This window comes from Triturus cristatus, chromosome 5_2 (genome assembly GCF_964204655.1).
Source record: "Triturus cristatus chromosome 5_2, aTriCri1.1, whole genome shotgun sequence".
Lineage (NCBI taxonomy): Eukaryota > Metazoa > Chordata > Amphibia > Caudata > Salamandridae > Triturus > Triturus cristatus.
Window position 1 is genome coordinate 966719020 of NC_140588.1, and position 22014 is coordinate 966741033.

The 22014-nt window shown below is 46.3% G+C and overlaps 1 protein-coding gene across 1 annotated transcript in view; it reads right to left on the reverse strand.

Moving 5' to 3' along the window:
* ACSL4 (acyl-CoA synthetase long chain family member 4) overlaps positions 1-22014 on the reverse strand; it is a 327102-nt gene that overhangs the window by 20294 nt on the left and 284794 nt on the right. The window contains exon 15 of the mRNA XM_085606507.1: positions 2605-2762. Within this exon, the coding sequence (XP_085462633.1) occupies positions 2605-2762 (158 nt within the window). The remainder of the gene's footprint in view (positions 1-2604; positions 2763-22014) is intronic.

The following is a 22014-nucleotide window of genomic DNA, read 5'->3' on the forward strand; positions in this document are numbered from 1 at the left end:
GTACTATAATGTATCATCCCTGGATATTTGCTACTTATATCTACATTTAAAAGTTAAGGTCACTAGCCCTCTAAACTGTGTGCTATGATAGGATGCTATGTGATTTTTTGTAACTTGCAATTCGCTGATCCTTATGTAAAGCGCTCCGATACCTCCGGGTCTAGCTAGCGCTATATAAAACTCTGCAAATAAAAAAATTAATTGAGCGCAGCTGTGGGGCGATTTACACTTTTCTGTGCTTGGCATAGTGTACCACCCTACTTGTATTTTCCGGTTGCTTTCATTGCATCCAGATACATGATACAAAAAGTAACATCATACCCAGGGCATTAAGTGGGATGAAAAAACTGGGGGGTCTCGCAAAGGGGCATGGCCAGTGTAATTAAGGGCATGGCTTAAGACACAAGCTAAAAATCTGTACTTAGCATAGTGTGCCGCCCAACTTGTATGTTGCCGTTTCCGTCACTGCATCCAGATATATGATACAACAAGTAAATTCATACCTACAAGTTAGGACTATTCACTTTGTCAGTGGTTGTTAGTTGCATAAGATAAATAAGCAGCAACTATGGCTTGTATGTAATATTGAAAAAGTTTCCAGTTAAAGCCCTGGTGACACCAGGACGATGTTGCTACCCCAGAGTTTCAAAAAGAGAAGGGAAACGAGTGTTAGTGAAGAGAATACCCGACAGATGGATCAGTCATTTACACACTTGCAACTGCCATCTGATCAGACTTGCATCTTGGCAAGACTAAAAATCTTGGCAAAGCCGAACCAGCATTCCACCCTTCTTAGTTCGTTCAGGTGAGCAGGGTTACATAGAGCGATCGTTTAGAAATGACAAGATGGTGAAAAAGGCTCCTTATAGGCCCCCCCCCCCCCCAAACGACGATATGCAGAGACGCTACTTCTGAAGCATTGCCATACCACACTCGGTCTTCTCTGACATATCTTTTGTCCTTTTTTCTTCCACTCCCCAGCTGCTCTCGCCCTCTCCTTCTCTTTTTTCTTCTTCCTCATATCAGTCCCGCTCCACGTTTACCCACTTTCCCCTTCTCCCCATCCCATTCTTGTCTCAATTTCCCTCTCACTGCCTGTTCTTGGCTTTCTCTTACTTGTTTTCCATTCTCCGTTCTCCAAAGCCTCTGGCTGCCTTTCTCTTTCCGTCCCTCTTACCAATTTCTCCATTACCAACTTCTCCATTGCCCCTTCCCCATTTCTCGTCTTTGCACCCTGACTTTTTTTCTACTTTGTTCTTTTCTCCCCCTTTATTCGCCACAAAATCCTATTTCTCACTAGTCTCCTCTCCTTTTCCTTCAGGCTATGTTACCATTTTGTAAACACATACCGTTATCCCTGAATATTAGATGGAAGCACATTTAGAATTTGGACCAGTGTGCCTCTGCAGTGTCGGTGACCTGGCCAAAAAGGACATGAAAAAGCTGAAATTGGATCATAAATCCAAAGCTGTTCTAATCAGGGGCCCCAAAAAGAAGTTTGGCCAGGGAATTCAAAATCCTTAAGATGTCCCTGTGCATTTGTGAAAGTTTAAGTTAATCGCAGCACCCATCATGAGCTACAATTAACACGAAAACCTTAACAAATGCACACGATCACCCCGCAGCCCAAGCCTATTAAGAAAATAAATGCAGCAACGTAGCTGTCAAGGTTTCAAATTGCAACGTGGGATGTTTTCATAGTTTCACTGTAATTATTAGTGCCATTTGAACAGGGCTGGCTTTAGTGCTGGTGGCGCCTGGTGTGACAAAGTTTGTTGGTGCCCCAATGACCACCTCCGCCACGGATACTCTCATTACCAACCTTTAACAGTGAGCCTCAAGTCTCCATAACCCCTCTTTCATATTTATTTTGTTTAATAGTGCCACTCATACCAGTGTAAGGTGTTAAGCACTTTACATCGCATACACATTACACAGACACTGAATCATAGTGTGTACATCAATGTATAGGAAATGTTACATCAGACAGAGTAATAAAATGTCTCTTAACAGAGCTGGGCTGCTAGGGTTTTAATCAAAGGTTTGGAGTGATATTTGGCGCTGCACACACGCGCAGTGTGGTTCCTGGCACACACAGCCATGTGTGCAGCGCACATAGACCCTACACTGCCGCACACAGAGGAAAAAAAATAGAGGGAACATTGGTGGTGCCTTATATTTCTAAAGGTGCTTGCTCCCTATGGTTACAGCCCACAGCAGCTTAAAGTGCTCTCTACAAACTGGTGCTTTGGGATACTGGCAGAGGCCAAAAGAGCGCATGCAGTGTTGTGGGACACTATTCGCTCTCCAGCTGCTGATTTACACCACAGTAGTACCGCAGTGCAAGTAGAGGATTCACACGGCAGTAGAGGATTCACACGGCAACAAAACAAAGCCTCTCTAATATTTATTGTCTTTAGAAGAAGTCCAGAAAAAGCGGTTTGTTTTATTGCATTACATTGTCACTCATTTTAAAAAGATTCCCATTCTGGTAAGCTTTCCAAAAAGTAAAATAAAAAAATAAAATATTTTGGTGGGATCGTAGGACAACTTTCAAGGTGAACTACATGACAGGTATGTAAAAATGTATTAATCTCTACTTACTTGAATTTGCTACCTCTTTAATCTCTTTTAATACTTCCATTTCCATCATGGAATTATTACAGATCTCTTCCCAAGTTCCTTCAATTCCATTCTGGTGTGCTAACATAGTCAGCTTCTTCTGATTGGGCACCACAAAGCTGATGACATACGAATGGAAACTGAAAAGGAGATTAAACAAAACTGTTGAATTAGCCACCTGTATGACGAGCACTCCCACAACCACCAGTTTAAACAAATATAGAAACATGAAGAGTACAGATATTTAGTAATCCTTCTACGCTCTAAACGTGGGCACACAACTGCCCAGCATTTGCACCAGTTAACGGTGTGAATGCTCAACCTCAAACACATTAAACCCTCACTTTGAGGGTTTCCAAACAGTGTGAGTAATTCAGGAAGCAGCGGCACATTACCCGTGAACTGTCACCCTCTACTGCCATTGCGGACTGTGGCCATGGCTCACCAGAGGGAAATGCTGGCTTGAGTCATGATGCCCTAAGCCTCCCTCCCAATGGAAATAAATACCGCTGTGCTATCGGTGGTTCTGCATACATGGGTTAGTAAGGAGTTTCTTCATGTGCTTAATTTAAAAACAAAGATATTTAACTAGAAATCAAGTGGAGCGAAACAAAATCTCACTAAATAGAGCCAGTCATTTTCCTCTCTAAAAGGATAGTAAGGTGGAATCTGTGGAGCACTAAGCACAAAGTAGATAACTAGATACTTCGGTAACAATGTTCAATTTGGAAAGCCCGATTCCGCAGCATGGAGTCTCTCAAAACCACAAAATCACATCTAAAAAAAGATTCTACAGAAGAGCAGTAGCTCCTTTGTAGTTCTGGTTATAACACACAATGCTGGTTATGCTAATTAATGATTTGGGGACACTCCCAAAAAAAATTGGCAAAACCACATGATTCACCGTTTTCATCTGGAATAGTTTTACACAGCTTATTCAAGGGGGTCACAAGTTAGAGAGGCAGAGGAATCAAAAAAGGAGGGGTGTGGATGAAAACTTTTTTTGTAAAACACTAGAGAAAGCAATTATTGGCAGAGCCAACAGATCTCTTTTTGGACCCATCAGCGTTTCAGATGCTGTTTACCGAAGCTCTGCAGCACTGGGGAAAAGCAAAGGGTTTTCTGCTGATGCAAAAGGATGGGGAAAAACTACGATGACACAACCGCTTTCATTCAACTGGTGTGCACATGAGTACCAATGTATGAACGGGCATGTGTCATGACAAAGATTCATTTTCTTTGATTATATTATTTACAGACCCAAGATGGCGGACACCACTTGAAAAGGAAAATAAAATTTTTATTGTTTTTGCGTGAAAATGCTTTCTATACACCCAGAGCAGCCACACAGCTGCTGGGCCTTCAAAATTATAGTTTAGCAAGGGGCGAAGGAAAAATGGAGGAGGTGATGAAAGCAACGTGGGGAGATGAATTAAAAAAGCTGGATTGGGGGTGGGAGAGGTTTTTTTTTTTACGTGTAAAAGTAAGAATTGCCACGCTTTAAAGTTGGGGAGTATAGGTTTGCAAAAAGATACACACTGACCCATTACAAAAAAAAACCTAAATAAAATGAAAAAAAGCAATGTTTGGCCTACTAACTTTGGCACTGGAGTGAGATACGTTTTTAGGTGGATGAGCATATATCCACAGCAAAATACCATCACACACAATGAAAAGAGCCAATTGCAAAAATGGGCCAAGCCATTACTCCCTGCGGTATATTGTAGTGGGCGGGAGCAAAATGTGAAAAACACTGCCACCTGAGGAGATGTGAACAAAAGCTCTGTATGAAAATACAAAACATGTGTATTTTATTATCCATTTTTGAAAACATTCAGATGGCACAAAAATAAAGCTGTCACAAAGCAAGACCTAAAAATATGAGGTCTCGTTTGTTTCACAGCAGCTGTTTTAAGGTTGATGGACGTTCACAATGTGGATGTTAATATGATAAAAACAAAAACTAAACTCACTAACACTGAAAGCCTGCTGCTTCCTACTAAGGGAAGTGAGCATTTATAGAAAAGTTGTGAAGCCCACCAATACCTTCATCTGGTAGCCCAGAGGCAGTAACTGCAGTGCGCTGCTTTGGCACAGAGTAAAAATTGTAAAAGATATCAGATAGGAGAGTTAAAATTCTGGAGATAGGAAAGTTAAAATGGAGAAGATTTCAGTGAGCACTGGCCTGTCCAGGATCACATGGAGCTTTAGCTATTGATGGGTTGGTAGTAATACCAAGGAATGTAGATGTGTTTAGAGCAGTGAAGTCTTGTGATACGCTATGTAGCTCTGATGTTGGCAGTAAGCAGTTTGGAAGTAGGTACTGAGGCTGTAATTCGAGACCTGTTTCTTGCTGTGCGGTCAATTTAATTATATTAACAGCAGTGATTGACAGCTCTGTCTTCAGTTGGTTTGTGGGAAAGCCATGGACACCTCCCTGAGGAACCTTGCAGGAAGGCATAATCGAGCTCTTCAGTACTTTGGTTGTTTTCTGTAAGAGTAAGGCAAAATTACAGTACATGGAGAAAGTGGTGAAAAGGCTGAATTTCACCTAGATAAATGGAGAATTGATGAAGACGTTGGGTGAAGCGGATTGAGAGTACGTTATTGAAATGCAGTGTCTGGGATTCGACATTCAGCACATTAAACGAAATAGTAACGTATCCTTTTGGATAGTGTGCTGCTTGAAGGTGTTGTGGAGGTTTTTCCCACACTGGCAGACATGATATATGTTTAGCACTGGCCAGTCAATGAGTTTGTTTTTCGAGCTGGGGGACATTTGTGGTGAAACCAGTTAACAACGTAGAGCGAGGAGAAGGAATGGGGAGAAAGCTACATGAGAATCAAGGATGGTGAGGGGGCATTTGGTTGACCACACGGGGATAGAAAGAGCTGAAAAACATGCACTCTCATGGAGTGCTGGAGTAAAAAGTTGTTTCTTGATGCAAAGAGACAGATTCTGGTTGCAAGGAGCCCAAAATAGCTGGAGCCACCTGGAGTTCTGTCTTGAAACAGGGGAGTACACTCTGATGCTAGCCAAGGATCCAGGACTCACTCCAGCAGAGGCCAGCAGCAGGGCTCAGGCAGGGCCAGTTGGTGCTGGTCAACTGGGTATTTGCAGAGGAGGTCCCTGAAAGCTTATTGTGTCCTTGTAGCTCACACAGGAGGTCTACCAACTGACCTTTGGAGTCACTTCTGGGGGATCCTGGGGGCAAGTAGTTTGTCTTCCTTCTTCAGACAGCAGGGTAGTCCTTCTAAATCTTCCTCACGTCCATGAGTGTTCTGATGAGAAGTTCTGAAGGTGCTACATTTATACCTAGTGGCAGCCTCTGTGTGGGGAGCAAATCCCCAGGCTACTCCAAAATTGGTTCTAGTCAGTTCTTCCGCTTTCCTTGGGTTATGTTTGAAACGGTCTAGAGTGACAAAAGCAACGGCAGGCCAAGTGTCAGTTTCCACTGTGTGCTGCTTGCAAGGTCCTTTGAAGCATAATCCGGGCAGGACACAACTCCTCCCCAATCATCCTGTCAGGAAGATACACTCCCCCTACTCCCAGGCCCTTCTGTCCCCATAGCTGGAGGGAATACACAACTTACCAAAGGAGAGACATTCACAGTCATGTGACCCAGAACACAGGCAGGAAGGTACATTTAAGTTAGGCAGATAAAACCTTGTTAAAGGGGCATTAACAGAATATTTACTTGAAATCTGACTTCACCATTACAATGCAAACGAGTTGAAGAAGAATTTCTCTGTTTCCAAACTAAAGTTTTTCCTTATTAGGTGTAATTAGGTAACCCAATGTTTTGTATGGGAGAAATAGCCTTTCCACGGTGCCACTTTTCTAATACTAGGCACCGTTCCCTATGAGAGTTTACGGCCTAACCAAAGGGCAACCTATATGTATAAAAAAGGAATGTTTAGGCCTGGCAAAAAGCATTATTTGCCAGTGGAATTGACTTTAATAAACTGGACTACAGAGACACGTTTTACAGTGCTATTTTAGTGGGTGACTCAATGGGTGCTGCTGCCCCCGTGCAGCATTTCATTTACAGGCCCCTAGGCACATCTAATACCAGGTACACATAACCTTAAGCTAATCTGCTCTTGTGGTGATGACTGTGGAAGGCAAAACAGTCACCTATATAAACTGCACAGAGCAAGATATAGCCGAACGATAGCCTTCCATGAAAAGCCTTGTTGCCCTAACGAAAGTCTTCCCCATTCACGAACCACCTCACTTACCAGATCGCCCATCACTTCCCACTCTGCCTTCACTAGGGACCCTCCCTGTCCGTGTCCATTTGTCCCATGTCGGTCTATGTTTTCTATAGCTGTTCACCTCGTCCATCGCTGTCCAACAGTCCAATGTCTACTCATCAACACCTTTTCCATCCGTTCTCTTTCATTAGTATTCACCTTTCCTGTATATACATTCAAACTAGAAAGAGGCAACAAACATGTAAGCACAATAACTCATCCCAAAGAAAGACTAGTAGATCTTTTTCATGTACACTTGTCTTTTATTTGGATTCTTCAGCCAAAGCGTTCCACCTTACAAAAGGCTTCCTCATGGCACCTTAGTCCATCAACTAGTGTTAGCCAAAAAGGATAAGCAACGTCACAACGCACAATAAAAAATCCAGGGTATGGGGGTGTGGCTTAGACGGCAGAGCTAATGGCTGCCTGAATCCATGGCTTTGCACAACGAGGGAGCAATTGTTCTCCGTTCTAGAGTTTGTCATAAGCGGACCTAAAATGGGCCACTGACTTCACTCCCTTAAGTGAAGCGGCACCTGCTGATACTTCCATCATCTGCATGATAATCTATCACAAGTGTAGTGTTTGCATAGCAATGTATGACACTGTATGTTTGTGTATCACTGTTGCCTTACTTTTTCAACTTAGACAAAGCGATGCAATATCCGGTCTCCCCACAGAGTAGAAATCAGCTTTATCGTCATACCTTTAGTCTAGAATCTTCTTATTTTACTTGTTCACAATTAGTCAAACTGCGTACTTTATATATGCTGGCAGTGCCACTACTTTGATTACGAACAGAATAAGGCACCCACACATGTTTAGCACTCATACGGAGTTAAGCTCCCTAGTGCGCCTGTCAATCAACATACCATACTTACCTTACATGAGATCAGACCAAACTACCTCCGCTGGCTTATATAAGGACTCAAAATAAGACTTATAGCATAGCGGAAGACCTTAATACTGTTTCCCTAAATGTGAAAGGACCAAATCACCCAATTAAGCGCTGGAAAATCTTTGATTATCTAGATACAACCAAAGGGGATATCATACTGCTACAAGAAACGAAATGATCTGAAGATGCAGCCTTTATTAAACATAAATGGATATCACACATCTCCTGCTCGCCTGCAGACCATAAAAAAGGGAGGAATCACCCTTATAGCGAGCAAAGCCAACATTTACCTTGAATCACACGATCATGATGAGGAGGGGAGAGTATTGGTTACACATCTGTAAAAAGGGGATGACCATATACACATAAACAAATTTGGTCCCAATACGGATGTATCCAATTTCTGGGAAAGTCTCCCGCAAATCATAATCTCACCCAAGATGATTTACTTATAGTTGGCGGCGACTTTAATATCCCATTAGACCCTATAATTGATAGTCAATCCACCTGCAAATACCACGTCACTAGCTCTCCGGGCATAGTTCAGAAATTAGGTTTTAAATTTAACTTACACTTTTTACTCTGCCCCACATAACTCTTATACTAAAATAGAGGATATCCTTATTACCGGCTCATTCACACACCTAATTGATCAAACAGAAATTTCACCAAAGTTAGTGTCAGATCACCCATGTATTAGTACTAAACTAGCTGGTAGCCACACCCCACCTTCACCCTAAAGATGGAGATTTAATAATGATGTCCTTTCAGATCCTGAAGATAAAAAGAAAACTGAAGACACAATCATAGATTACCTCAACCATAACTATCTCCCTGGAACAAACGTAAACACCCTCTGGGACACATTGAAGGCGACCATTAGGGGAGTTCTTATTCAGATTAAAACAAAAATCAATAAAAAGCTTAACACTGAGCTAATTAAATTAGAATGTGAAATTAAGATTTCTCACGCTAATTTGCTGAACAATAATAATATCCTTAATCAACTAACACAAAATAAATACGAATACAACAAAATTCTGAGCAACTGTGCTGGAGTATGGATAAGGAATATGCTACTCACCAGTATGCATCTATTCTTGGCATGTAGAACTGCAGATCTCACACTGTGCATAGATCGCCATCTGGTGTTGGGCCTGGATGTTTGCACTTGTTTTTGTCTTGGAAAGTCTTTGGAAGTCACGAGGTATGGGACTCCTCCTTTGGATCATAGCGCGCATGGGCATCGGCTCCATCCTCAGATTGTTTTTCGCCAGCAGGGAAATGGAGCTTAGTAAGAAACAGGAAAGATGCTCATGTGTGGTGTATCTAAGTAAGATAATACTGGAACAGATAAAGGCAGTCGGGTGGGCGTGTGTAGATCTGCAGCTCTACATGCCAAGAACAGATGCATACTGGTAAGTAGAATATTCCGTTCGAGGCATACGGACTGCAGATTACACACTGTGCATAGATTGTAAAGCAGTATCCCCTCCTAGCGGTGACCACCAGTATCTGTTGCAGTAGTTTGAAATAGTGTTTTGATTACAGCCTAGCCCACACTAGCCTGTTTGGTTTGCACATCGATACAATAGTGTTTTGGGAATGTATGCGGTGTAGACCATGTAGCTGCTCTGCAGATATCATCTAAAGGAATGTTCCCTAAAAATGCCATTGAAGCCCCTATCTTTCGTGTAGAGTGGGCTTTAGGAGGAACAGATAAGGAATATGCTACTTACCAGTATGCATCTGTTCTTGGCATGTAGAGCTGCAGAGTTGTACACTTAGCATAGATCGCCATCTGGGGTTGGGCCCGGATGTTTGCAGTTTGTTTTTGTTCTTTGAACAGTCTTTGGAAGTCACGAGTTCGGCGACTCCTCCTTCGGTCCGTACTGCGCATGGGCTTCGGCTCCATCCTCAGATTGTTTTTCGCCAACAGGGAAATGATGGAGCGTAGTAATAACAGTGAGAAACCCATGTGTGTTGTATCTAAATAAGATGGACTGGAACGGATACAGGTAGCCAGGGAGGCGGGTGGGCGTGTACAACTCTGCAGCTCTACATGCCAAGAACAGATGCATACTGGTAAGTAGCATATTCCGTTCGAGGCATATGAGCTGCAGATTGTACACTTAGCATAGATTATATAGCAGTACCCAACCTTAGCGGCGACCACCGGTATCCGTTGCAGCGGTTTGAAAAAGTGTCTTTAGTACAGCCTGGCCCACAGTAGCTTGTTGCTTGGAATGCACGTCTACACAGTAATGTTTTGTGAAGGTGTGCGGTGTTGACCATGTGGCTGCTTTGCAGATGTCATCTAAGGGTATGTTCCCTAGAAAAGCCATAGAAGCCCCTAACTTTCTAGTAGAGTGGGCTTTAGGTGGAACAGATAATGTTCTTGTTGCCTTTTGATAGCAAATTTGTATGCACTTTACAATCCACCTAGCTATCCCTGATTTAGAGATGGGGTTGCCTTTATGTGGTGGAGAGAAGGAAACGAACAATTGTTTAGTTTTCCTGAAAGGTTGTGTTCTCTGTATGTAGTACAGTAAAGCCCTCTTAACATCAAGTGTGTGTAGGGCCCTTTCCGCAACAGATTGAGGTTGCAAGAAAAAGACAGGTAATTCCACCGATTGATTGAGATGGAAGGGGGAAATGACCTTGGGCAGAAATTTTGGATTTGTACGAAGTATCACCTTGCTGTGATGTATTTGTAAGAAGGGTTCCTGTATAGTGAACGCTTGTATTTCACCAACCCTTCTAAGGGAAGTGATAGCTACGAGGAAAGCTGTTTTCCAGGTGAGGAACTGTAGCTCACATTTATGCATTGGTTCGAAGGGCGGACCCATTAGCCTTGTAAGACCTACATTTAGATTCCATACAGGGGAAGGTGGTGCCCTGGGAGGAATTATTCGTTTAAGGCCTTCCATAAAGGCTTTAATAGCGGGCACTCTGAACAGTGATAAATGCTGTCTGTTTTGTAGATAAGCAGCAATCGCTGCTAGGTGTAGGCGTATGGATGAATATGCCAGGTTACACCTGTGAAGATGGAGCAGATAGCATATGATGTGCTGTATGGATGCATCTAAAGGGTTGATTGTATTGTTCCGACAGTAAATCACAAATCTCTTCCACTTTGCGGCATAGCATGCTCGAGTGGTAGGACGTCTGGCTTCCTTGATAATGTTCATGCAATCAGGGGGAAGGTTAAGGTACCCAAATTCTAAGATTTCAGGAGCCAGATCGCAAGGTTGAGCTGAGCTGGGTCCGGGTGCCTGATTTCTCCATGGTTCTGAGTTAGGAGGCATGGGGACAGGTGCAGTTTTTGATGCGGTACCACCGAGAGCTGTAGTAGTGTGGTGTACCACGGCTGCCTGGCCCATGTTGGAGCTACCAGAATGAGTGTGAGGGAGTGCTGTTGTAGCTTCCTTACCACTAATGGAATTAGCGGGAGAGGTGGAAAGGCGTATGCAAATTTGCCTGACCAGTTCATCCATATCGCATTGCCTTTGGACAATGGGTGTGGGTATCTGGCGGCGAAGCTTGGGCATGTTTTGTTTTCGTGGGTGGCGAAGAGGTCTATCTGAGGATGCCCCCACTTTTGGAAGAATGGGCGAAGAACCTGTGGATGCAGTTCCCATTCGTGTAGTTGTTGCGTTTGTCTGCTGAGCAGATCTGCCATGGTGTTTTGTACGCCTGGAACATGCTGTGCCAGGAGAAAGATGTTTTGAGGAATTGCCCATCTCCATATGCTCTGGGCTAAGCAGGAGAGCTGGGGAGAGTGTGTCCCCCCCCTGTTTTTGGATATAATACATTGCAGTCATATGGTCTGTGCGAATGAGGACTGCTTTGGCCGAAATCTGTTTTTGAAAAGATTTTAGGGCTAGAAAGATCGCCAAGAGCTCCAGATGGTTGATGTGGAGCGACTTTTGCTGTGGCGTCCATAGACCTTGCATTGTGAGGTGTAAGAGGTGCGCTCCCCAGCCGGAGAGCGATGCGTCCGCTGTTAGAATCACCCCAGGAACCGGGTCCAGGAACGGCCGCCCTTTGGAAAAGTTTGTGGTGTTCCACCACTGCAGAGAGTGATGGGTGCGGCCGTCCACCAACACCAGATCCGTCAGCTGTCCCTGGGCCTGGTTCCACTGTCGTGCTAGGCACTCTTGGAGTGGACGCATGTGGAGTCTTGCATGGGGCACTATGAAAATGCAAGATGCCATCATCCCTATGAGCTTCATAAACACTCTTGCTGGAAGAGAGTGTCGAGGAAGGAACGTTTGGCGCAAGGCTTGTATGCTTGCGATTCTGGCGGAGTTTGGATAGGCAATACCTTTGGAGGTGTCTATAGTGGCCCCGAGATATTGCTTTGTGTGAGATGGTAGGAGGTGGGACTTTTGGTAGTTCACCGTGAAGCCTAGCTGGTGGAGCAGTTGAATGGTGCTGTTGGTATGTTGCACACATTGGTTGTAGGACGCGGCTTTTATGAGCCAGTCGTCTAAGTAAGGGAAGACGTGAATATGTTGACGTCTGAGGTGTGCTGCTACAACTGCTAGGCATTTGGTAAACACCCGTGGTGCGGTGGTGACCCCGAAGGGGAGAACTGTGAACTGGTAATGTTGACCGTCCACCACAAACCTGAGGTACTTCCTGTGAGAAGGGTGTATTGGAATGTGAAAGTATGCGTCTTTCAGATCCAAGGTAGTGAGAAAGTCTCCCTGACAGAGGAGCGGGAGGACTTGTTGTAGGGTGACCATGTGGAAATGGTCTGAATGTATGTATGCATTTAGAGGCCGGAGGTCCAGAATGGGCCTCAGGGTCCCGTCTTTCTTCGGTATTAGGAAATACAGAGAGTAGACCCCTAGATTTTGCTGATTGACGGGGACCTGCTCTATAGCGTGTTTTTGGAGGAGGGAGAGCACCTCCTGTTTGAGCAGTGTGGAATGTTCTTGAGACATTGGACGGTGCCTTGGTGGGATATTGGGTGGGGTAGATGTTAGCTCGAGACAGTACCCTGACCGAATAATTTGGGTCACCCATTTGTCCGATGTTATGGATTCCCATGCGTGGATAAAGTTTTGTAGTCTGCCCCCCGACCGGAGTGGGATGGTCTGGGGGGAGCGGAGGGAAGTCATTGTGCGGGCGGGGTGGCAGAACGGGTGGTGTTAGTTTTGCCCCTGCCCTTATTGTTGTTGCCTCTGTAACCACCCCTTTGATAGCCCTTCGAAAAGGTATTTTGAGGAGGGGACTTGTAGGAGGTAGAGGCGCTATCGGTGGAGTAGCCTCTGCCTGTGCTACGAAAGGATGAGCGTCAAAAGGAGCGTTTAGGGGTCTGTGATTGTAATGCCCCCATAGACTTTGCTGTGTCTGTGTCCTTTTTCATTTTTTCTAATGCTTCGTCTACCTTTGGCCCGAAGAGATTTTGTTGGTCAAAGGGGTGATTTAGTATGGATGCCTGGACTTCAGGCTTGAACCCTGAGATTCTGAGCCAGGCATGACGACGAAGCAGGACACTAGTATTTATGGCTCTAGAAGCAGTGTCGGCTGCATCGAGGGCACATTTAATGGAGGTGTTAGTAATTAGCTTACCCTCCTGTATCAGGTCATGAGCTTTGCGTTTGTGTTTTTCTGGGAGGTGCTGTATAAGACCCTCAAGCTCATCGTAGTGTGCTCTGTCATAGCGCGCAAGCAGCGCTTGTGTATTTGCAATGCGCCAGATGTTCGCGGCTTGTGAGGCGGTGCGTTTGCCAGACGCGTCTAGAAGTTTGGATTCCTTATCTGGCGGTGGGGCCTCTCCTGAGGACTGGGAGTTAGACCGCTTTCTAGCTGTGGACACAACTAGGGAATCTAAGGGAGCAGGGCCCTTAATGTATGTAGGGTATGTGGGTGCCGCCTTATACTTTTTTTCTATTCTAGGGTTTAAGACCCTGGCCCTGACAGGGTCTTTGAACACCTCCGCAGCATGCTTGGTGACACCCTTAAGCATGGGCAAGATAGCTGTGGACTTATCCTGAATATCAAATGTATCCAGTAAGAAGTCTTCTTCCACTGGTTCACTATGCATTTCCACCCCATGGTAGTGTGCTGCTCTCTGCACTAAGTGGTGAAACTCTAATGAGTCCTCTGGGGGAGACGGCCTGGATGGGTATAGGTCGTCCTGAGGCACATCCGGTATGTCAGGGTTTTGGTAATCTTCCCATGGGTCTGGGGTCCCCGGTGGAGTGGGGTCCATTGGGGCGTCCGCCGGGTCATAATCTGGATCCCCGTAATCCGGATCTGGGGACGGGGTCGGGGAATGATGAGGCAAGGGTGGCGGAGACCTGGGAGGGGGAGGGGGTGGAAGAGGTGGAGGAGGGGGAGGGCACTCTTAGAGGAGAAGTAGCAGAGTCCTTCCGCTTGGGCGGTGGAGGAGGAGCCGGTGTGTCAAGACGTCTTTTATTGACAACTAAAGTCAATAGCCCAGTCTTTGGATCCTTAAATAAGGTCTTTTGTAAAGGATCTGGTGTAAAGAGGTCCAGTGGTACCGAATCGTCCGCTGGCGCCGATGTTTTCGGAGCCGAGGATTTTGATGGTTTCTCTGCGCCATGCCTTTATGGAACCTCCGGTTTTTTCGGCGTCTAAGTAGTTTTCGGCGCCGGAGTGTCGGTGCCGAGGGATTTGTGTTTGTGTTTTGTCGGCACCGAGAGTCCAGGCTTCGGCACCGGTGGCTTCGGAGTCGAGCTGGGCGTCACTTTCTTCGGTGCCGGACGGTGTTTATCAGCACCAGGCGTCGGCTGGCTCGAGCCCGAGCTGCCGTGAGACTTGTGAGGCTTCGACACCGGGCCCGAAGGTGGGGTGATAGAAGCTGTGTGCTTGGTTTTACCCAGGCCTGCAGGCGAGGGTGTAACCTGAGTCTCCCTGGTTTTGGGCGCGGGGGTGGGAGGGGGTAGAGTACTCACGACCCTCTGCGCCGGTGTGATGTCCTCCACGTCGGAGTCGTCGGCCTCGGAAGCGCTGACGACGTCTTCCTCCTGCTCGGTGTGTTGTTGCCCCGAAGCTCCGGTGTCGTCTCCGAAGATGTCCGGTGGAGCCGCGGTCGATGAGTGCGCCATGGTGCGTCGAGCTCTTCGATCCCGGATGGTCTTTTTTGAGCGAAAAGACTTACAGGCGGGGCAGTCTCTAGCCTCGTGTTCTGGAGAGAGGCAAAGGTTACACACCTGATGGAGGTCGGTGTGGGGAAATTTAGACCCACATTTTGGGCACTTTTTGAACGGAGTCCTTTCCATCGGCCGGGACCGGAGTCGAGGAGGGCCCGAAGGCCGGTGCCGATGTGCGGAATGGAGAAAAGTGCCGCTTCGAGAGATGAAGATAGATGAAGAAACTCGAAGAACGAGGATTTTCCGTCGAGGCTGGAACCGTAGTTCGAAGCCGGAGCACGAAGTATCACATCCGAGCCCGATGGCGGAAAAAACCAATCTGAGGATGGAGCCGAAGCCCATGCGCAGTACGGACCGAAGGAGGAGTCACCGAACTCGTGACTTCCAAAGACTGTCCAAAGAACAAAAACAAACTGCAAACATCCGGGTCCAACACCAGATGGCGATCTATGCTAAGTGTACAATCTGCAGCTCATATGCCTCGAACTGTACGTTTCGCTTTGTGGTAACAAATCTGTATGCATTTGACAATCCACCTAGCTATCCCAGATTTTGATATGGGGTTGCCTTTGTGTGGTGGTGAGAAAGACACAAATAGTAGTTTGGTCTTACGAAAAGGTTTTGTTCTGTGTAGTATAGTAGTGCTCTTTTGACATCCAAGGTGTGAAGAGCTCTTTCTGCGACTGTTTGTGGCTGCGAGAAGAATACAGGCAGCTCTACAGATTGATTGAGGTGGAAGGGGGAAATGACTTTAGGGAGAAATTTAGGATTAGTTTGGAGAACAACTTTATTAAGATGCATCTGCAGAAAGGGTTCCTGAATGGTTAGTGCTTGTAGTTAACTCTTCGTAGAGAAGTAATGGCTACGAGAAAAGCAGTTTTCCATGTTAAGAATTGTAGCTCACATTTATGTAGAGGTTCAAATGGAGGCCCCATTAGTCTTGTGAGAACGACGTGTAAATTCCACACAGGCGAAGGTGGTACTCTGGGGGGAATTCTTCTTTTGAGTCCCTCCATAAAGGCCTTTATGGCAGTTGCTCTGAAAAGTGAGAGATGCAGTCTATTTTGTAGATCTGCTGCTATGGCAGCAAGATGCAGTCTGATAGAGGTATAGGCTAGGTTGCATCTTTGGAGGTGTAGTAAGTAGCCTATGATGAGTTGGATAGACACATCTAGGGGATTAGGGTTATTGTTATGGCAGTATACTACGAATCTTTTCCACTTGGCTGCATAGCATGCTCTAGTAGTAGGGTGTCTAGCTTCTTTGATGAAGTTCATACAGTCAGGAGGAAGGTTAAAGTAACCAAATTCTAGGATTTTAGGAGCCAGATCGCTAGGTTGAGCTGAGCTGGGTCTGGGTGTTGGATCTCTCCATGGTTCTGGGTTAAGAGGTGTGGAGAGAGGTGTAGTTTTTGGTGCGGAACTACTGAGAGTTCCAGCAATGTGGTGTACCATGGCTGTCAGGCCCAAGTTGGAGCAACTAGGATGAGCATTAAGGAGTGTTGCTGTAGTTTGCGCACCACTAGCGGAATGAGTGGGAGAGGCGGAAAGCGTACGGAAATCTGCCTGACCAGTTCATTCATATCGCATTGCCTTTGGACAATGGGTGAGGATACCTGGCGGCAAAGTTTGGGCATTTGGCATTTTCTTGGGTGGCGAAGAGGTCTATCTGTGGTTGCCCCCAGATCTGAAAAAACAGTTTAACTTGTGGATGAAGTTCCCACTCGTGGATTTGTGGTGTTTGACGGCTCAAGAGATCGGCTATTGTGTTCTGGACTCCTGGGACATGTTAGGCTAGGAGAACAATGTTCTGAGGTATAGCCGACCTTCATATGCTCTGTGCGAGCTGAGAGAGCTGCAGAGAGTGTGTCCCGCCTTGTTTTTGGATATAATACATGGCTGTCATGTTGTCGGTGCTGACTAAGACAGTCTTGCCTGATATTTGTTTTTGAAATGCTTTTAAGGCTAGGAATATGGCTAGTAACTCCAGGTGGTTGATGTGGAGTAACTTTTGTTGAGGTGTCCACCTGCCCTGCATGGTGTGATGTAGTAGGTGAGCTCCCCAGCCGGAGAGCGATGCGTCCGCTGTCATGACTATTTGAGAACTGGCTCGAGGAACGGTCGACCTTAGGAAAGGTTTTTGGTGTTCCACCACTGCAGAGAGCAATGGGGACGACCGTCTACAACACCAGATCTGTTAGCTGACCTTGAGCCTGGTTCCATTGGCGTGCTAAGCACTCTTGGAGAGGACACATCTGGAGTTTTGCATGAGGCACTATGAATATGCAAGAGGCCATCATCCCTATCAGTTGCATGAACACTCGAGCTAGAAGAGAGTGTTGCAGTTGGAATCTGGTGAGAAGAGCTTGGATGCTCGCTATATGGGCGGGATTGGGGTAGGCGAGCGCTCTTGAGGCATCTATTGTGGCACAGAGGTATTGTTGCGTGTGGGACGGTCGCAGCTGGGACTTGGCGAGATTTATTGTGAACCCCAGGTCGTGAAATTGATGAATAGTGGCATGAGTGTGTTGTACACACTGATTGTACGATTTAGCTTTTATAAGCCAGTCGTCTAGATATGGGAAGACCTGTATGTGTTGTCTTCTTAGGTGTGCTGCCACCACTGCTAGGCACTTGGTAAACAAACACTCTTGGTGCTGTGGTGACTCCAAATGGGAGTACTTTGAATTGATATTGCGGACCGTCCACTACGAATCTGAGATATTTTCTGTGAGCGGTGTGAATAGGAATGTGGAAATAGGCGTCCTTGAGGTCTAGAGTAGCAAGGAAGTCGCCCTGGGAAAGCAGAGGGAGGACCTGCTGAAGTGTGACCATGTGGAAGTGGTCTGAATCTATGTATGTATAGGTTTAGGGGTCTGAGGTCTAAAATAGGCCTTAGAGATCCGTCCTTTTTTGGTATTAGAAAATAGAGGGAGTAAACTCCCTTGTTTTGTTGGTGCAGGCGAACTGGTTCTATTGCACTTTTTTGTAGGAGGGAGATTACCCCCTGCTTTAACAGTAACAAATGTTCTTGTGATATTGGACGGTGTTTGGGTGGTAGATGTTAGTTCGAGATAGTAGCGTGATTTAATAATTTGGTGGACCCACCTGTCTGAAGTGATTTTTATCAAGGCAGGGAGAAATTGGTGGAGTCTTCCCCCGACTGGTCGGGGGAAGTGGAGGGAAGTCATGGGGTAGGTGTGGAGGCAGAGCGGTGTTGTTTTTGCCTCTGCCTTTGCTGTTATTCCCCCTGTAACCACCCCTTTGGTAACCTCTAGTAAAGGTGGATTGTGCGGGAGCTTTTAAGTGGTGGAGGGGCTATCAGAGGAGTAGCCTCGATGGGTGCTTCTAAAGGATGAGCGACGAAAAGACCGTCTGGGAGTTTGTGATTGCAAGGCTCCCATAGATTTGGCGAGGTCTGTATCCTTCATTTTTTTCAAGGGATACGTCTACATTGGGGCCAAATAGGTGTTGCTCATCAAAAGGCTGATTGAGTATAGGACTCTGTACTTCGGGTTTAAAACCGGATATACTAAACCAGGCATGCCTGCGCAAAAGGACACAGTTTTGATTGTCCTTGAGGCGGTATCTGCTGCATCTAGGGCACACTGGATGGAGGTGTTGGTTTTACTGGCCCTGTTATTATATTTGTCAGGGAGGTGCTGCATTATGGACTCAAGCTCGTCATAATGTGCCCGGTCATAACTGGCTAGGAGCGCTTGGGTGTTAGCAATGCGCCAAATATTTGCTGCCTGTGACGCTGTGCGTTTGCCAGAGGCGTCTAGGAGTTTTGAATCCTTGTCTGGTGGTGGTGTGTCACCTGACGTTTGGGAATTTGCTCTCTTCCTGGCATTAGAGACTACTAGGGAGTCTAGTGGTGCGGGCCCTTAATGTATACTGGGTCAGTAGGGGCAGCTTTACATTTCTTTTCTATTCTTGGGTTGATGACCCGAGCCCTGACGGGGTCTTTAAGGATCTCTGGTGCGTGCTTAATGACCACTTTAAAGCAAAACCAAAGGAAATGATGGACGGAGTGTTGAACATTTCAAGCACTCACTCCCAGTCAACAGATCTGGGTTTGATCCATCACCGTTCTTTAGCCCACTCTGCCACCCCAGCTCAGACATGGCCATATGCAAATCAGTCTGACCCTGTGCCTCATGGGAACAGTCCAGCCCGAACTGCCAAGCCATGCCTTCCCTGGACCGGAAACAAGCTTCCTAGGACCAGTTTCTGGCATTTCAGCCGTCCTCAGCCAGGCTTGCTTGAATCCAGTGGTAAAGTGAGCAAGGGACTCACGTCTGAGCATACCCTGCCAAGTTATGGCGAACAAAGCAAAACCAAAGGAAATGGATTGGCAGTTCGGGCTGGACTGTTCCCATGAGGCACAGTGTCAGACTGATTTGCATATGGCCATGTCTGAACTGGGGTGGCAAAGTGGGCTAAAGAACGGTGATGAATCAAACCCAGATCTGTTGACTGGGTGTGAGTGTTTGATTGGTTCTGATGCTCGGTTCTGATGCTCCGTCCATCACCACCCCCTTTTGTACCGTAATGACCCCTTTAAGCATGGGCAGTGTTGAGGTGGACCTTTGTGTGGTATCAAAAGTATCCATAAGAAAATCCCCCTCTACTGGGTCTGTATGCAGGGCCACCTCGTGGTATTGGGCAGCTTTTTGAAGGAGCTGGTTGAATCCGATATTGTCCTCGGGGATGCGGGTGAAGCCTGGAGGGATAAGGGACATCAGGGACACTAATCATCCCAGGGGTCAGGGGAGCCAGTAGGGGTAGGGTCCCCGAGGGGTTGATAGTCCGCACCTCCCCCTGCATCATCTGAGGTGTTATCATCATCATCATCATCATCCTCTATTGGGGTAGGTGATGGTGTGGTAGAGTGGTGTGGTGGGGGAGGAGGAAGAGGAGAAGGAATCCTTAAATGGAGAGGTAGCAAAGTCTCTCTTCTTTGGTGGCGGTGCAGGCGCAGGCATTTCTAGTGGTCTTTTCTGGATGCTGAGCATTAAATGACCAGTCTTAGGATCCTTCATTAGAAATCTTTTGGGTAGGATCTGGACGAAACAGTTCATCTGTGGGAGATAGATCCTTCGGAGTCGAGGGCTTCGGTGCCGTAAGTTTTTTGGGCGTCGACTCTGTAGTGGTTCTAGGCTTGGAACCGTGTAGTTTTGAAGTGTCTTTATCAGTTGGAACCGGTTGCTGTTTTTCGGTTCCAAGGTCTTTGGCTTTGAAGAATCGGGGCCTTTGTGTGGGCGTTTAGTCTACTCAGAGGGTGTCGTCGGTGCTGAGGAACTGGTGCTAGCCTTTGACACAGAGTGCTTCGATGTGGGAGCAGCGGTCAGCGTAGAGGAGGTCGATGACGCCTTTTTCTTCAGTGCCGGATGTTGCTTTTCGGTACCGAGGGTAGGCTGACTCGAGCCCGAGTCGCCTAAAGGCTTAATAGGCTTCTTTACCGGGCCCGGAGGCGGGGCATGGGAAGCAGTGTCTCGGCGTGCACCTGGGCCCTAAGGTGGAGGTGGTACCGAAGCCTTTTTTGACAGTGTCGAGGAGTGGGGTGTTGTCTTAGACGTCGGAATCATCTGCTTCGGAGGCGCTGATGATGGCTTCTTCGACTCGACCCTGCTCCGGAACATCAACGCCCTCTTGAAAGATGTCGTCGGGGATCGAAGATGACTAGCGCGCCATTGTTCTTCAAGCTCGTCGGAAGGAGGCACAAGCTGGACAGTCTCTGGCCTCGTGCTCCAGTGAGAGGCAGAGGTTGCACACCTCATGTAGGTCAGTGTGGGGAAACTTCGACCCACAGAGGACACTTTTTAACTGGCGTCCTTTCCATGAGCCGGAATTGAGGCCTGGGTAGGCCCGAAGGCCTTTGTCGACGACCGGAATCAAAGACTTCGAAGTTGAAGGGTCGCGTGTGGCTGTAAACGCGATCGAGAACAATACAGTCGAGAAGGGAAGGATTGCGCGTCAAAAGAGAAAACCGTTACCGGTTCCGAACTGGAACGCGAGAACACATCCGAGCCCGATGGCGGAAAAAAAACAATCTGAGGATGGAGTCGATGCCCATGTGCACTATGATCCAAAGGACCTCGTGACTTCCAAAGACTTTCCAAGACAAAACCAAGTGCAAACATCCGGGCCCAACACCAGATGGCGATCTATGCACAGTGTGTAATCCGCAGCTCATATACCTCTAACATAAATGTAAGGCCCTCAAACTCTGCGAAGTAAATAGAGCAGGTAAATGGTTAGCTTCCTATCTTAAACATGAACAGAGACAAAACACTATCAATCAAGGATACTAACAATAAAACGCAGACTAAACAAAAGGAAATCTTAAACATTTAAATCGTTCTATGAAGACTTGTATAAGGACAATCAAGAACTTAATTCAGAAGAGTGCACCCAGTACTTAAACAAACTGAACCTCCCCTCAACTGACAAGCAGATAAACTGGATTTAGGAAAACCTATAAGTGTATTGGAAGTGTGGAACCCTATTAAATCCCTGAAAGATAAGGCCCCAGGACCTGATGGTTTCTCAGCCACTTTGTATAAGACATTTGCAGAGTCAATACAACCAACAATGTTAAAAGTGTTTAATAATATAGCCAAGATGGGACAAACGACAAACTCAATGACAGAGGCCAATATTATGGTTATCCATAAGGAAGGAAAGGATACCCTACTACCAAAAAATTCCAGATCAATATCTCTCATTAACGTGGATTGTTAAATCTACGCAAAAAAATTAACGACAAGGCTCAACGCAGTCCTCCCACACCTTATAAGTAATTCACAAGTAGGTTTCCTTAAGAATCGCATTTCAAATGACACCACCACCCTACTAGGCCATGTTCTAGAAAACAATTTTTTTTAAACCAGTTCCTTCTATAGCAATTACCCTGGACGCAGAAAAGGCGTTCAACAGGGTTCCATGGCCATTCTTAAAACACTACGTATTCATTTGACTTGGGGGAACCCTATATAACTATGGTCATGGCACTGTACTTGGCACCTACTGCAGGTATAGCAATTAATGGATCACTTTCGGAATCCTTCACTCTCAAACAAGGTACAAGACAAAGCTGCACTCT